At 37.1% G+C, this 15861-nt stretch overlaps 1 protein-coding gene across 2 annotated transcripts; it reads right to left on the bottom strand.

Moving 5' to 3' along the window:
• Positions 1–6305: 6305 nt before the first annotated feature.
• Positions 6306–10547, bottom strand: LOC311299396 (proteasome subunit beta type-7-like). 2 transcript variants are annotated; one of them, XM_084422939.1, is made up of 9 exons: positions 10257–10504; positions 9903–9996; positions 9595–9692; positions 9344–9484; positions 9031–9146; positions 8893–8951; positions 8355–8506; positions 8175–8247; positions 6757–7137 (listed from the first exon to the last, which is right to left on the bottom strand). In XM_084422939.1, exons 1-9 carry the CDS (start codon positions 10313–10315, stop codon positions 7054–7056), a joined length of 876 nt encoding a protein of 291 aa, XP_084279065.1. In that variant the 5' UTR covers positions 10316–10504; the 3' UTR covers positions 6757–7053. The 2 variants fall into 2 exon arrangements, with proteins under 2 accessions (XP_084279066.1, XP_084279065.1); XM_084422940.1 differs by lacking the exon at positions 8175–8247 and having other exon boundaries at positions 6306–7137; positions 10257–10547.
• Between the last annotated feature and the right edge of the window lie 5314 nt (positions 10548–15861).

The following is a 15861-nucleotide window of genomic DNA, read 5'->3' as shown; positions in this document are numbered from 1 at the left end:
TAGCGTTCAGAAATTATTAATTATTATTATGTTTTGAACTATGCTGTCTGTGTTTTGTGTTTGTTGTCAAACTCAAAAAAAAAAAAAAAAAAAAAAAATGTAAGGAGCCGTATGTAAGATTGTGGCCAAAACTGGTACTGCAATCACTTTCAAATTACTGTAGAGCGGTGTATCCCCTCACCCTCCCCCCTGACTCGAGGTTGCCAGATAGGCTGCAGGATCCAGCACGAACGTTTGTAGCTGCAGCTGTGGTAACTAGAGCTGAACTGGCAACCCGGATGCCGAAACACTACTGACTTCGTGATTGGTAGATAGGTGGAGGGTGGCGCTTCAGGCCAAAACACAAAATGACAACATCAGTTGAGTCCTGCAACTTCACTTTTTAAATGACAATATCCTGGCCGGACTACTGTTGTCAGTGATATAAGTATTTGAAATGAACATGATTTCTTAATGTCTAGTGACATATCAGGGCCATTTTTTGATTAACTGAAATACATTTCTTACATACAGCTCCATTAATTATTAAAAACTGCCATTATTTTATATGTAATTGTATTTTATTGAGAAAATATTTTAGTTTATTTTGTATCTTTTTTTATTAGATCAGAAAACATTTTACTGTAATCTTTCATATGTTCATGTTACCCCTCATATGTTTCAATGTACCCCACCTATGGGGCATGTTGTCACATTTCACTTCCATATTTTTGGGGGTAAATCAAGAAAAAAGTATAAACTGTATTATGAAACAAAACCACTTAACTATAGCCTACTAGACGTGTGAAATTAATGCGGGAAAAAGTAAATACTCTGAACCCCAAGTAGGTTTAGTGAAAATGTTATACCCCACTCTCCCTCTATACCCTCTCAGTTCCACTCGCGTGAACTGGATTTAGAAAAAAAGCTTTTTGGTATGTGGCACCCAGTGATTGGAACTTTTTACAAAATGACATGAAATTGCAGACCCTGGTGTCAATGAATATTTTTAGATCTTTGCTTAGTGAGCTGTTAAAGGAAGAAACAATTAATAGCAACAATTAGAGTTCTCAACGGGCCTGAAAATAACAACCCGACCCGACCCGGCCCGTGGCTTTTAAAGCCCGGACCCGATGTAACCCGACACATCAACATGAATTATCCGCCTGAACCCGGCCCGCGGCCCGACGCCGCGTCGGATTTTTTTTTCGTATTATCATGACCAGCAGACGGAAGTTCAAATCAACCTTTAATGTTCACGCCTTTTAACAATACAAACAACTGAAACAATAAACTTTAAATATATAAATAGGCTGTAGTAGCGACGGTGAATTCACCTGAGGCAAGTTTACTTTTCACCAACTCCATCTTCTTCTCCAGGCTAAAGGCGTGCACGCAGCGGCGTCAGGTCTGCCCCCGCCCCTCTCCGTGATGCGCTTGCACGCAGCAGCCAGACTTTCTTTACGGTGAACAGCAGCGATGATTAATAAATGTTGTTTTTTTTTCACTGACTGGAAAAGATTAAGCCCGAGGTCCGACCCGACCCGAGTCATTTGATTATATTTTCGACCCGAACCCGGCCCGAACCCACGGGTCCCGTCGGGTTTGTCGGGCCGACCCGACCCGTTGAGAACTCTAGCAACAATAGCAACAGTTGAGTTAGTAACGTTGTGGAAAATAATAGGCTACTATACATAAATAATTAATTTAATGAGATAATTAAGTGATAACAAGCAGAATCACTGAAGGACAGAGGAACAACAAGAACAGAAAAAAAAAGAGAAACACAAGAACTACAACTGATTTCCAGCCACAGCCTTAGATGAAATCAACTGAAGATAAGAAGACAAATCTCTCAAGATCTCAACCGAGGAGGATTAAACAATTTTATAAACAGCATTACCAGCTTCACTTATAACTAACCAGGTTGACCTTATTTCTGCCATACATCTACAAAAGTTCTTATTAAGAATTAGCAGAGGTTTAGATGTTGATGTTTTATTGAAAATGATAGTTGGTTTGATGCCACCATTAAGGAGATCAGTGCTTTAGTTGGGCTCTTAATTCGATTTTTTAACATGAGTTTTTCTCTGGCTGGTGTATCTGTTTGTTATAGCAAGAGCAGCAAGAGAAATCATGATCAAATGATGTTGGCCTCTTGTTGATGATACAGCTGTCATACTCATCGCATGAGTGGCCTTATTTGCTGATCTCTTGAGAATAATTGATTTTAGTTACTCTGTGACTGTGACTAAAATGAGATCCAGCAGTGTTTTAATTAGATAAACTGAATAATTAAAAAAAAACTTGTACAAAAAGTTTTGCGCTCCTGTTTAAAAACACATTGTACACAAAACACTTTTAAACTCCTGCAAGGTTTAGACACAAACAGACATCAAGATTCACAGCATGAATCTCATCAATGGTGACATGCTTCATGCCGCGATGTATTCTGGGTGCATCATAGAGAGCAGTCCGGAAAAGCAGCAAGAGAGCAGTCCGGAAAATGGAACACAAAATGGACATTCCAGTAATTTTTTGCTACAGAAGAGGAATAATGGTCTAAACTTGTTAAATCATCTAAATCAACAACATCTAGGCCTATGTTAGACCCTATACGACTACAAGTACTGAGTAAGATGCTTCCAGAAGTCATATCAGGGGTCATCAATAGCAGACAGAGAGACTTAATTACAACGCTACCTTGTCATTACATCTCGCGGTCCAGCAAATACAATTAGCCAATTAGTAATACAAATGCCTCCGACCTTTTTAAATAAACAAGTTTAGACAAGATGTTTTTTTTTTTTTTTTTTTTTAGCATTATTAATCAGCATGTCAAGAGCGTTTCATAATAAACAATGATATAATTAGGAAAATTATTTGTAGAAAGCAAGGAAAGACAACTAAACCTTTGAAATCAACTAGTTAATTAGTTAATCTCGAATCTCCCTTTTAAGTCAGGCTACTAGAAAAGGCATCCTCACAATAAGATATTTCATTATGAGATCTTTGTGTATAGATATGTTATTTAACTCATTTAATTCCACTAGTTACATGAGAAAAAAATAGGTTGAAGGGTGTAAAATTATATTTTACACTATTGTCATAACTATCAAAGTGATGATCTTGAATTCATGTGAACATTTTACAAAAAGCCACATGAGCAGTTTTAATCACAGTTTGCCCTTTATTATATGTCTCAAAACACTAAAAATGAAAGCAATTAAAACGTGTCAAATGCAGATGCCATATTTACAATTGTTAGGACTCTATCCTAAAGTCATTTATTTTTTCAAAACTCTTCACACAGTTCTCCTAACCAACTTTCAAAATGCACTAAAACCATCAAAACACGTCTCAAATCAAGTCATTCTTCCATTACACTACAGCAGGGCCCTATTTTAACGATCTGAAACGCAAGTATCAAACGAGAAACACAAGTAACTTTGTGGGTGGATATCGGGTGCTGTTGCTATTAAAACGGGTGGCATAAATGACTAAAATGGGTTGGTGTGAAGTAGCTACATTACTCATAGGTGTGGTTTTGGCGTAACGTGAAATAAACCAACCAGAGCGACATCTCACATTCCCTTTAAGGGCAGGCGCGCTTGTTCCATGGCGGATTGCTATTATAACGACAGATTTGCCAGGCGCATGCCAGGAGCGGTTCACATCCGAGGAGACCGACGTTCTCGTCAGGGCCGTAAAAGACAGAAAAGTAACATTGTATGGGGATGGAAGAAACCCACCCAAATTAGCTTCGGTTAAACAGGTGTATAAGAATTTTGGTAAATTTGGTAAATTTATGCCTATTTTTTCACATCTTCATGGACACCACAATGATTTCCCTCATGTGGAATATTTTTGATTGTAATTATGTATGGTTTGCAAAAATGGCAACTGCTGCGTCTGTGTGTAGATGAGAGAAGCAAAGTGTATGCGCGTTGTGCACACGCTACATTATGGCAAAGCATGCGCCCTTAAAGACCAGTTTTTCCTGGTCTGTGGCAGAATTGTTTTCTGGAACTGCAAAATAGCACCAGGGAACATTTGCGCCGGAATACGCCTCCTCTTTGCGCTGAACCGCCCCCGGGAGCGCAAGTTCATTCCCTAATTTATCGACGTGCGTTTGTCGAGGGAAAACTATGACCACAACACACAAGCTCCAGATCTTGGTTACTTGATTAAATACATTTTTTAGACTGAAGATAGCATCTACAGAGGTGTAATACATGACAGTGTACATTGCAATAAATACATTACTATGGTATTACAGAATTAAAACAGCAGTAACTGGTCTAAATACATGACTTTGGAGCACCCCAAACAAAGTAGCCTACACCTCTCATATTAGAGGAGACCGACCACCTGTCATAAACCGAGCTTGTAGGTGGTGTGGCCTAAATAACTGCAATTAGACTATATCGATTATTGCTACTACACATATGTACTACACATAAACATACATTCAAAATGTAGTTTTGTGGATTCAGATTTCGTGAAACTCAAATCACATTGTCTACCATTTGTATTGTATCATTTCAATAAAACTTTTCACACAATTCAAGGAATACATTTCTGAATTTATGATTAATAAAAATGTTTTTAACCACTATTTTTAAGACTGCCCCTCCCTGACACCCGTGGGACACTTGCCATTCTACTGTACATTTATATCAATACAGTTTTTTACAATTGCTATGACAGATTTTTCAATACTTTTAACAATTTTCCAAAACTCTTAACACAGTTAGCACTACATCCATCTGTGTAAGCTATACTATTAACACATTTCTTGTTGCTTTAACACAAAATGCATACAATTAACACAAATTTAAAATGCTTGAACTTCTTTTACACACAAGCTCAAACAAGACCAAAACAATGGATTTTTACTGCCAAATTTACCAATGCTTTAACACTGTATGTCAGAACAGATAACACCATGTTCTAAACCTAACCTTACAGGCTAAAGTCAAGATAAACAGCTGCTTATATTGTGAATTGAAACACAAATATATCCCCTGTATTTTATTCCATTGCTACTGAGAAACAGCTGATTGAAGTTATGCAAATATGGGACAATGTGGCATTCCACCATTCCGTCTAGTCACAGCCTGGTTTGACGCCCATCAGAGGATGATGTCCATTTTCCTTGCCCCTTACTTCCCTTTCCTCAACCCCATTGAGGAGTTTTCTCAGCCTGGAGATGAAAGGTTTTTGACCATAGTCCACAGGACCAAATGTCCCTCCTGGATGCAAAAGATGCTGCATACCAAGACATCACAGCTGAACACTGCCAGGGGTGGATAAGGCATGCCAAAAGATTCTTCCCAAGATGCCTTGCCAGGGAAGATATCAGGTGTGATGTGGATGAGAACATATGGCCTAATGCAGATTAGAAGATGGCTTTTTCTGTTTGTATATTTTGTATTTTCACATACAGTAATACTGTAAATGGCAGCTATATTGCATATTTTTGTTATCTTGCAGAAATGTCCTGTTGCAAATAAAGCCGTTACTGCAGCAATTCTGTCTCTGTCTTCTTTTTTTCATAAACCATACATTCTATAAAGCTACTCTAAGAAGGGTCATTTATTTTGTTGTATTGAATTTCTGCTGCAAAAAAAACTACAACAAAATGCATGCATTTACATTACAAACAAAACAAAAATGTAGAGCAACTTCAAAAAACTGCAGTGCAAAACACAATCTATGATCAATACAATACTGTCTGTTGTATAAGGGCAGAATTGACACATAAAATAATGCAGTTTCTGTAATTTCAGCTGATGATAGTGTTTTTTTTGTCATTGTGTTATGATTGACTAAATGTTCCTGTTGGAAGAGAACATGTGTTAATGTTTTGAATAATTATTTGATTTTGAAACATGTTTGCAGTGTTTTGTTAGACATAGTGTATTGTGTTAGTGTATTATTGTATTTTGAAAATTAGTTTTGGAGTTTAGTTTACAATGTGTGATTTTGAGCATGAAATTAACCGTTTTGCCAATTGTGTGTTTTAGGTGTGTTGATGCGTTAAGAGTTTAGGAAACTTGTTAAATGTATTGAAAAAACTGTCATAGCAATTGTAAAAAACTGTAAATGATCCACAGTTTAGCCTGTTGTGCTCACTGTGTGAAAAGATTTTAAAAAACAAATGGTCATATTGAGAAACTGGTCCTATAGTGATTGTAGGTTCTTTGCTCTTGATCATACATTTCATGATCACAGGACACATAAACTTGTAGGTGGTGTCACAAACTTTGCATATTACAAAACAATGTAAAAATTATACTTTTTATATTTATCCTTGATTTATGATGCCCTTACATAATTGCATTTTATTAAAAAAAAGTACATTTTTACAAAAAAATATTGCAACTTTATAATGGGTCTTATTCAGCAACTGATACATTTTTAACTGACTGATTTATAGTTCCCCACCGTAACAATTGTGACCAAGAATAATTCTCATGCTTTCACTAACTTTAAATATTTAAAAGGCATGCAGTTTGTTTCTTCATGAGTTTGTAAATATATAAATACAAATATGTATAAATATGTCTGCTCACTTTGCTGTGAACAATGTAGTAGTAATCAATTTCTGAAAAATACAGATTTCCCATCATGCTGAAATATCTGGTTGTAAAGCTCTTATAAGACGATACAAATATTTATGGTTAATATTGCCTTTGTATCCAACAAATGAATATTTAGCTTGATCGTTTTTTTTTTTTAAATACAACAAAAATGACAATCTTTCATTTTTTTATCTTAAATTTTATTGAATGGACTATTTATGTCTGATGGGTTAAGGAAAGGTAAGGAAACACACTTTTTAATATTATGCATTTTTGCAAAACAGTCTTGAGTAGCTCAAATGCAAATTACTGAATACATGGAAAGTCCTAAAGCGTATGGCTACTTCTAAAATTATGAAAAATATAGTTTTCCATTTTTATCCAGAAAGGAAACCTATTCACATATACCTTATTTCCTAAAGAGTGAAGGAAAGAGTGTAAAGAATTGCGAATATATTCTCATTCAGTGTCCATCACTTGAACAGATTCATCCACAACATCCAGTGGTAATGGAATAACTGTTTTTGTGAGCACAGCAGTAGTGCCTGGCTTGTATCTGTAGGTACCCTCCCTGGTGCATTAGAAGAAAGAGAGAAAATGTTTTTGAATGTTAAGAGATTTTATGTATAAATAAATACCTGAATAAATATGTGCAGTTGTAAACTCAGAAGGTTATTAAAAGAGAATTGATCAGGATGAGAGTTGATTCGGGGTATATTGCAGAAAGCAGGTCATGCATAAGTTTACGTGGTAAATATATATACAAGTAAATATATAGCAATATATAGTATTATAATGAAACCTTAACATTCAGTTTCATTAAAAATGTCTACAAATTTATTGTCTTTAGTAAATCCTGACAGTGTTTTTTTTAACCCCAAAAATCTGGCCCAATGTTTACTAAAAAATGACATAGAATAGTTCACAAGTAAGTGAATAGAGTGCTGCAGGGATGACATTTTGTAGGCCAAAACCCAGAAATGAGTTAGCATTTTAGCACTTCTGGTTCCACCGTCCTGAAGTCAATAGATTTTTTAAAGTTTAAAGTTTTTTTTGCCAGAATAAGGTCTGTGGCTAGGGTTAGGGTTAGGGTTAGGATTAGGGTTATCATTGCAAGTTTTTACTTGTCTTGAAAAAGGCTGTTGTCAGGGACATTAAACAAAGGTTGACAAAGGTTGTCAGGGACATTAAATGTCTTCACACTGTACTGGAAAAATCATCTACTCGCTAGTTGGAAGTTGTCAATTTGCTGGAAGCTAGTGATAGTGAAGCTGAGGTCCTGAGATGTGGTGTAGTTTGTTTATAGCCTTCTGACAATTGTATTTATAGGCTTCAGATTTAAAAGTTGTTAATTTGTGAAGATTATCATGATGAACAAAAAGTGTAAGAATTTTTTTTTATCTTTTTTTTTCACAGAGCTTATTTTCTGCAATAATACAAAAAAGCCAATGAAAACATCCTATTGAGTTTTTGTTGAGGGAACCAGGGTGATGCTAACTTCTGGGTTGGCCAACAAAAATAATAATCACTGCAGAGCTCTATACTAGGATGTACCTTCCTGTATGAGTGTGTTCACAGTGAACATATTCTTGAGTTGACTGAACTTACTTCTGGCCGTGTTTTGGAACCGATAACTGAGTAAGAAATGTAATCAACCAAGAGTTCGGGGTAACCCTGCTTTCTGGAAAACCCAGGAAAATGGATACATTGAAACAAATTCTCATTTTAAAATGATGAAGAATTAATGTTACTGCATTCTTCCACATTACACTTCCACATTCATCTTACCTCAATCCTTTCTGAACAGGCTGGTCATATCCCCTCAGATAATCCACAGCTTTCTCTGTGATCACACATAGGTCTACATTGCTGCCAGAACCCAGATCACAGAAGATGCCTGCAGTGATGGCATCTCTCACCAGCTGCTTTCCTTCCTCTAGCTTTACATTTCCCAAGCGTTTATGTAGGTGTGGAATTGACAAGAACAAATACAGAACGTGTGTTTGGGAAGTGGGATTCAACAATAAAGATTACATTGAGGGTAAGAAGCAAAGAATAAAAATAAATGTCAGATTGAATTTGGTAAAAGTAAGATCAAACATGCTTGCTTGACACACGAGAATGATTGAGGTTCATTCATTGAGCTTCTGCAGGGACCAATGAGGTCTGTTCTCGAGCATCAAGCAAGTGTTTGGGTGTACTTCCCCTTTGAAGGGCCCTCAGGGGTCCGTAGACCCCTAGTTAAAATGCAAATGTAACTACAATAACAGCATATACAATACCATGTTGGAAAATATCAATAAGAATGTCTTAACAGTTGTCTGACCTCCATATTTGGCTTGTAACGATCTTCAAATAGAGAAATGGCAGCAGCTGCTCCAGACCCTGTAATATATAGTTTTGATAAATAAGTGCAGAAAAAACATGTTTGATTATGTTCATTCAAATAAAGGGGATAAAGTACCCATGGTAAGGAAAGGAAGCTTATCATAGGAACCATGAGGGTAGACACTATAGAGCTGTGGGCCGTTAATATCCACACCTCCCACAATTAGAGAAGAACCAATGTGCCCCTGATACCTACACAAAAAATGGGAAACAATCAGCCCTAGTCCTGGACCTGGATAAGATATATTTAAATAGCTCTTTAAGATAAACTAATATTATCAGTTAACTAGTGAGCAATATCTTAAATAAAGAAAGAATTATGTATTTTGATGTATCAATCATTTTGGCTTAATCACTTAAATCAAATTGAACGACTATGACACTTTCACCTGAACAGCATCTGTTTGAGCTGTCGGGTCACCATGGCCACAAGAGGAGGACGTCCTGTGCTCAGTGAATGCAGTTCTACATTTGAAGACATCATCTGAGTAGTGACCTCAGCATCAGCAGCAACACCTGCACCACAACAGCTATTGTGGTAAGATCGAAAGAAAAAGAAAACAATAAAAACAGGCACTATAAAATTTAGTTTAGATAGAGACTTGAACTATGATGATGATCAACCAAAAGATTCACTCACTAGATTTTGGGAGCTATGTAGTGGATTTTCATGCAGTTTTTATCAGCTACGACCATATCATCCGTGGCTCTGGTGTCTGCACCTAAAATCACTCCATCCTAAAATAGAATCCATTTATTTTGGGGTTTATTATAACTAAATATTACATACCATCATATTAATTTAATATAGCTAAGTTTATTTGCAATTACTTGAATTACAATATAGACTTAAATGATATGGAAATGAATTACAGCATAGACTTAAATGATAAATATTTAATCAGTAATTAACAACACAAATCATGCTTTTGCAGCGTCAAAACAGACTTTGAATATCAGGCCAGCAATGGTGGTGCCAGTCTTCCTGGCGTTTGGTGCACTGTAACCCTTCTCTGATAAATTTGCTTCCAGAACAGCATTTCTATAAATGAATAAACAAACAAACAGATACAATACAATTAAAAGATATGGCATTATTAAGTTAGGCCTACTTTTTGTTACTATTATGTTGTTTAGGAGTAGGCCATGTTTACTCATTCATGTGTCAAAACATTTTCATGTTTTGCAATAGTTTTGGCTTCATCAGCATATTAGCGCTTGGCAATCAATGTAAATTGTAGTAATGTCTTGATCATATTATTTATTGTTTACGTCTTGATCATGTTGTTATAGATGTCTCACCTGCGTGTGTTCTCAAAAGAGAAACCTCCGGTCGGCGTCTTTGTCGATGTGTGTAGCATCTTTCACCTGCACACTGTAGGCTATAATATGTAAAGTATAGCTCTAACAATCAGCTTTGGGTAAAGCTCTTTCTGATCACCGCTTTTGAACGTTTACTCGCTTCAGCTTTACACAAAGAGTCGGTGCGTCAGCACTTTTAACGCCCCAAACTGCAGAAGTTCTTTCTTTCACTTTCACTTCTGACACATGATCGCTTCTCTAGGCCATTCAGTCGAATGAAGCAGTTACTCTAACCCGGGGGTCGGCAACCCGCGGCTCTTAAGCGCCGCCCTAGTGGCTCCCTGGAGCTTTTTCAAAAATATGAAAATGGAAAAAATATTTTTTGTTTTAATATAATTTCTGTAGGAGGAAAAACATGACAAACATTCTTAACAGTTTCGCACGTACGATCACATCGGTGTGATTAGAACGGTCAGTGCATGACATGATCAACTGCTAAATTCAAATGTGCTCTCGCGCGTTGGCTGGCGCTGACGGCCCATTCACACCGGACGCCGAAGCGACGCCGAAGCGGCGCGGAACGGAGGCCGCTTCCTTTCGGCGCCCATGTTAACCTATGGTGTCGTTCACACCAGACGCGGTGCGCCGCGGCTCGTCGCGGCCGGCCCGCGCCGTGAAGCGCCAGTTTCGGCGTCTGGTCTATTTTTTTCGCGAGCCGCGAGTGATCCGCGTCCATTCCGGCAGGAAGTCACACCAAGAAACACGAGACATCCGGTCAATTGTCAAAATATAAGCAATTTTCAAATTAAAATACCGCGAGTATTAACAAAAAGTATTAATACAAGAAGTGTACAAACTTCTTGGTTACAGAAACATGATGTATTCATTTTATGAGGTTACTTACTTACCCATGATGTAAAAAAATAGCTCTGAATAAACAACAACTGAGCAGAAGCTTGTAGACCGCCGCGGAGAATACGCGTCTAGTGTGAACAGGCAGGCGCCGGACCGCGCGTGATTTTCCGTTCCGCGTCGCTTCGGCGTCCTGTGTGAACCAGGGGTGAGCCAGAGACAGGCGCGCTCAGAGCTGTCATATATCACAACTTCTCAGTGTTTTCAACCACATAATGTTTATTTTAGGTTTTAGACATAAGTACTAAAAAAAACAATACATTTAGAGTTTGTAAAATACACGCTGATGTTACAGTTTTTTACAATCGCTATGACAGTTTTTTCAATACATTTAACAAGTTTCCTAAACTCTTAACGCACCAACACACCTAAAACACACAATTGGCAAAACGGTTAATTTCATGCTCAAAATCACACATTGTAAACTAAACTCCAACACTATTTTTCAAAATACAATAATACACTAACACAATACACTATGTCTAACAAAACACTGCAAACATGTTTCAAAATCAAATAATTATTCAAAACACTAACACATGTTCTCTTCCAACAGGAACATTTAGTCAATCATAACACAATGACAAAAAAAACACTATCATCAGCTGAAATTACAGAAACTGCATTATTTTATATGTGTCAGGTCTGCCCTTATACAACAGACAGTATATTGTATTGATCATAGATTGTGTTTTGCACTGCTGTTTTTTTTTTGTTTTTTTTTTAAGTCTCTCTACATTTTTGTTTTGTTTGTAATGTAAATGCATGCTTTTTTTTTTTTTTTTTTTTTTGGCAGCAGAAATTCAATACAACAAAATAAATGACCCTTCTTAGAGTAGCTTTATAGAATGTATGGTTTATGAAAAAAAGAAGACAGAGACAGAATTGCTGCAGTAACGGCTTTATTTGCAACAGGACATTTCTGCAAGATAACAAAAATATGCAATATAGCTGCCATTTACAGTATTACTGTATGTGAAAATACAAAATATACAAACAGAAAAAGCCATCTTCTAATCTGCGCGGGTCTTCTGCATTTGCACGTTCTCATCCACATCACACCTGATATCTTCCCTGGCAAGGCATCTTGGGAAGAATCTTTTGGCATGCCTTATCCACCCCTGGCAGTGTTCAGCTGTGATGTCTTGGTATGCAGCATCTTTTGCATACAGGAGGGACATTTGGTCCTGTGGACGATGGTCAAAAACCTTTCATCTCCAGGCTGAGAAAACTCCTCAATGGGGTTGAGGAAAGGGAAGTAAGGGGCAAGGAAAATGGACATCATCCTCTGATGGGCGTCAAACCAGGCTGTGACTGCAGGGGAATGGTGGAATGCCACATTGTCCCATATTTGCATAACTTCAATCAGCTGTTTCTCAGTAGCAATGGAATAAAATACAGGGGATATATTTGTGTTTCAATTCACAATATAAGCAGCTGTTCACCTTGACTTTAGCCTGTAAGGTTAGGTTTAGAACATGGTGTTATCTGTTCTGACATACAGTGTGAAAGCATTGGTAAATTTGGCAGTAAACATCCATTGTTTTGGTCTTGTTTGAGCTTGTGTGTAAAAGAAGTTCAAGCATTTTAAATTTGTGTTAATTGTATGTATTTTGTGTTAAAGCAACAAGAAATGTGTTAATAGTATAGCTTACACAGACGGATGTAGTGCTAACTGTGTTAAGAGTTTTGGAAAATTGTTAAAAGTATTTTTATACCTTTAAAGTTTACTCTATTCTTCTCCCAGTTCACCAGCCACTTACTTTTATGTATTTCGGGAGAAGTGGATGAACTCACGTGTTGTAAATCCAACAGATCCGATTCTCTGAACTGCGTCTGCGGCACAAACTAAGATGGCGGCGCCCATCGCGCATATAGCTCAACTAACGAGATCGTTATAAAGGTGTTTAAACAACAAAACACTTCCACTTGCATATATTTGACAATCGGAATATCAGATATTTCATGCCATATCTAACAAATTTGTGAATATTTTGAATAAAAAAGGAAAAATGACATAAAAGCAGATCATCATTCATTCAGCTCTGTTGTTGCTGCGGTTTGTCACGTGACACGCAATGACGCGTCACCATGGAAACCATAAAGTGACACATTCTAAATAACGGTCGCCTTGAAAAACTTACATGTGAAAGGGTTAAAGTTTTTCAACGTTGTAAAAATAATACACGAATAAATAAAACGAAACATAATACATTAAAATTATAATGGAATGGACCCTTAATTAAAAATTCAGATTTAAGAACAGGTTAAAGAATTCTGAAAATAAAGAATGCAGAAGAATTACACATGCAGAAATTGGATCAGTTTGAATGGATAGAGCAGGTTTACAAACAGTGTAGATTTGAATGTCATAACCATGTTGTGTAATTGCATTATAACCGTATAATTTGACCCAGCGGTAGTATAAAGATAAATAATAATGGCCCAAGAACTGATATGTAATGCTGGGGAATTCTAAATATGCAGGAGAGTTGGATCCAATTGTGGTCAATAATATTTATTAACAAATCAATCAAAAAACACAAGGACCAGAACATCTGAGAACAACGAAAACAAGAAATTTAGCTGCAAGCAGCAATTATCAGGGCCAAGCGCAAAGAAGACAATAAGACATGCCAACATGGCTGGGAGTGTCAGACCAACTGCAACAATGAGAAAGTAAAGACGATTTTAGGCAAAATGGCTGAAAAATCATATATACAGTAACTAAAAATTTTATGGATTATCAAGACACATACAGTGTTTTGTAACGGTATACCAATGCATTCGTAAAGTGTTGCATTTACAGTTTTTCTCGATTGCTTAAACACATTTCTTGAAACTATGCCTCATATTCTCAAAACTGTAAACACAAATCCATAACGTCTCACCCAATTCCCCAAACATCCTATTTTCAGTTCAAAATGAAGCTCTAGACTCAAAACCATTCACTCTTGCTGAAAAACCAAACTTTGCCCTCAGACAGGACACACAAGCCCTCAAAATCACACACACTACAACATAGTGTCAGCACACAGTCAGCTTAAACAGACTGCAACTAGTCCAAAATGCGGCCGCAAGGTTACTGACAGGCACTGTCTTTCACAGGCACTGAAAAATGAGCATATTACCCCTGTATTAGAGGTTTTCTCGATTGCTTAAACACATTTCTTGAAACTATGCCTCATATTCTCAAAACTATAAACACAAATCCATAACGTCTCACCCAATTCCCCAAACATCCTATTTTCAGGTCAAAATGAAGCTCTACACTCAAACCCATTCACTCTTGCTGAAAAACCAAACTTTGCCCTCAGACATGTCACACAAGCCCTCAAAATCACACACACTGCAACATTGTCTAAGACACTGGTGCAATAAATTCAAAACAACATTTCCAAAACTGGTAAGTTATGTTGCTTGTGGTTCCCCCCATCACAAACCTTTTCACATGATGAACACAAAAGACACAACCAATTGGCACATTTTTATTCATTCATGTACTACACAGTACAACACACACACACAAAATTGTTTTTTTCCCCCTGTTTAACTCTTTTTTTCTTCTTTTTTTTTTTACTCTCTCCTCTAAATTTGTTTTTATATTTACTTACAGTACGATGTGTGTGACCATCATATGACAGTAAAAGAGCACACACAAATCATATTCTAATATGGAATTGTATTGGAATGGTAAAGAGTGTTGTTACGTGACAGGAGGGCCTCCACTCAAGGATACAATATGATGAACAAGTCTAAGAATGTTCCACATATGGTTGAAATACCATCATTGGCCTAGAAAGATAACATTCTGGGAGTCAAGACTATAAAGGATTCAGGATGCCCTCCCTTCACTGTCACACTCTGCAACCACTCTGTGTGACTTTATGACTGCTGACCTTTTCTTGCAAAAAAATACACCTCATCAAAGACTATTGGAAATGTTTGTCTCTTATTCAGTGATAGAATTTTGTTTGCCACCACACCTCCCTGAAGGTTCTCGAGGTGACGGTAAAGCGACTCAAATTTGGCCTTACTCGTAGCCCAGCTTCACTCATAGTCATACAATTGACAAAGACATGGGCAACTAGAGTGACTTGAATTTCATCTGAGACTGCTTGTCTTCTTGCCCTTCCTCCTCCTCATTCTTATCCCTCTTCCTTCATGTCTTTCTGGATCCATTGTTCCAAAACTCAATAAACTGATTTGGGCCCTTTTATATATCTATTGAAGGTTCTGATTGATGTGTGTTAAATTTTGACTCTTAGTGTTTCCACTTGGGTAATTGTGTGCTAACTGAGCTGAAGCTGTGCTGACTTGAGTGAACAATTTTGAATGCTAGTGCTTTCTAAATGACAATGTGATGGCCCTGATGAAGCCACACATCAGTGAGCGGTGATGTTGCGCATGCACATACATACAAACACCCATTATTTGTATGTCCTTGAAATTTATCCTGCACATTCTTTAGTATTTCGTTTTATTCTCTCAATGGTTTCTGTTCATATATTTATTTGGCAATAAGACTCAGACACTGTTTATTTCTCATTAAGATATTTGAGTTGCAGTACATCACTAACTGGTTGAAGTGCACACAATCTAGTTGGTGTTGTGCAGTACACACATTTATTAATATTGCTTTCTTTGAGTTTAAGTTACTGCTGTGTTGCTGAGGCGTGGATGGCTGGAGCTT

Source organism: Rutilus rutilus (genome assembly GCF_951802725.1).
Source record: "Rutilus rutilus genome assembly, chromosome: 11".
NCBI lineage: Eukaryota > Metazoa > Chordata > Actinopteri > Cypriniformes > Leuciscidae > Rutilus > Rutilus rutilus.
Note: the sequence above shows the minus strand (reverse complement) of the source record. Positions and strands in the feature narration are given on the sequence as shown.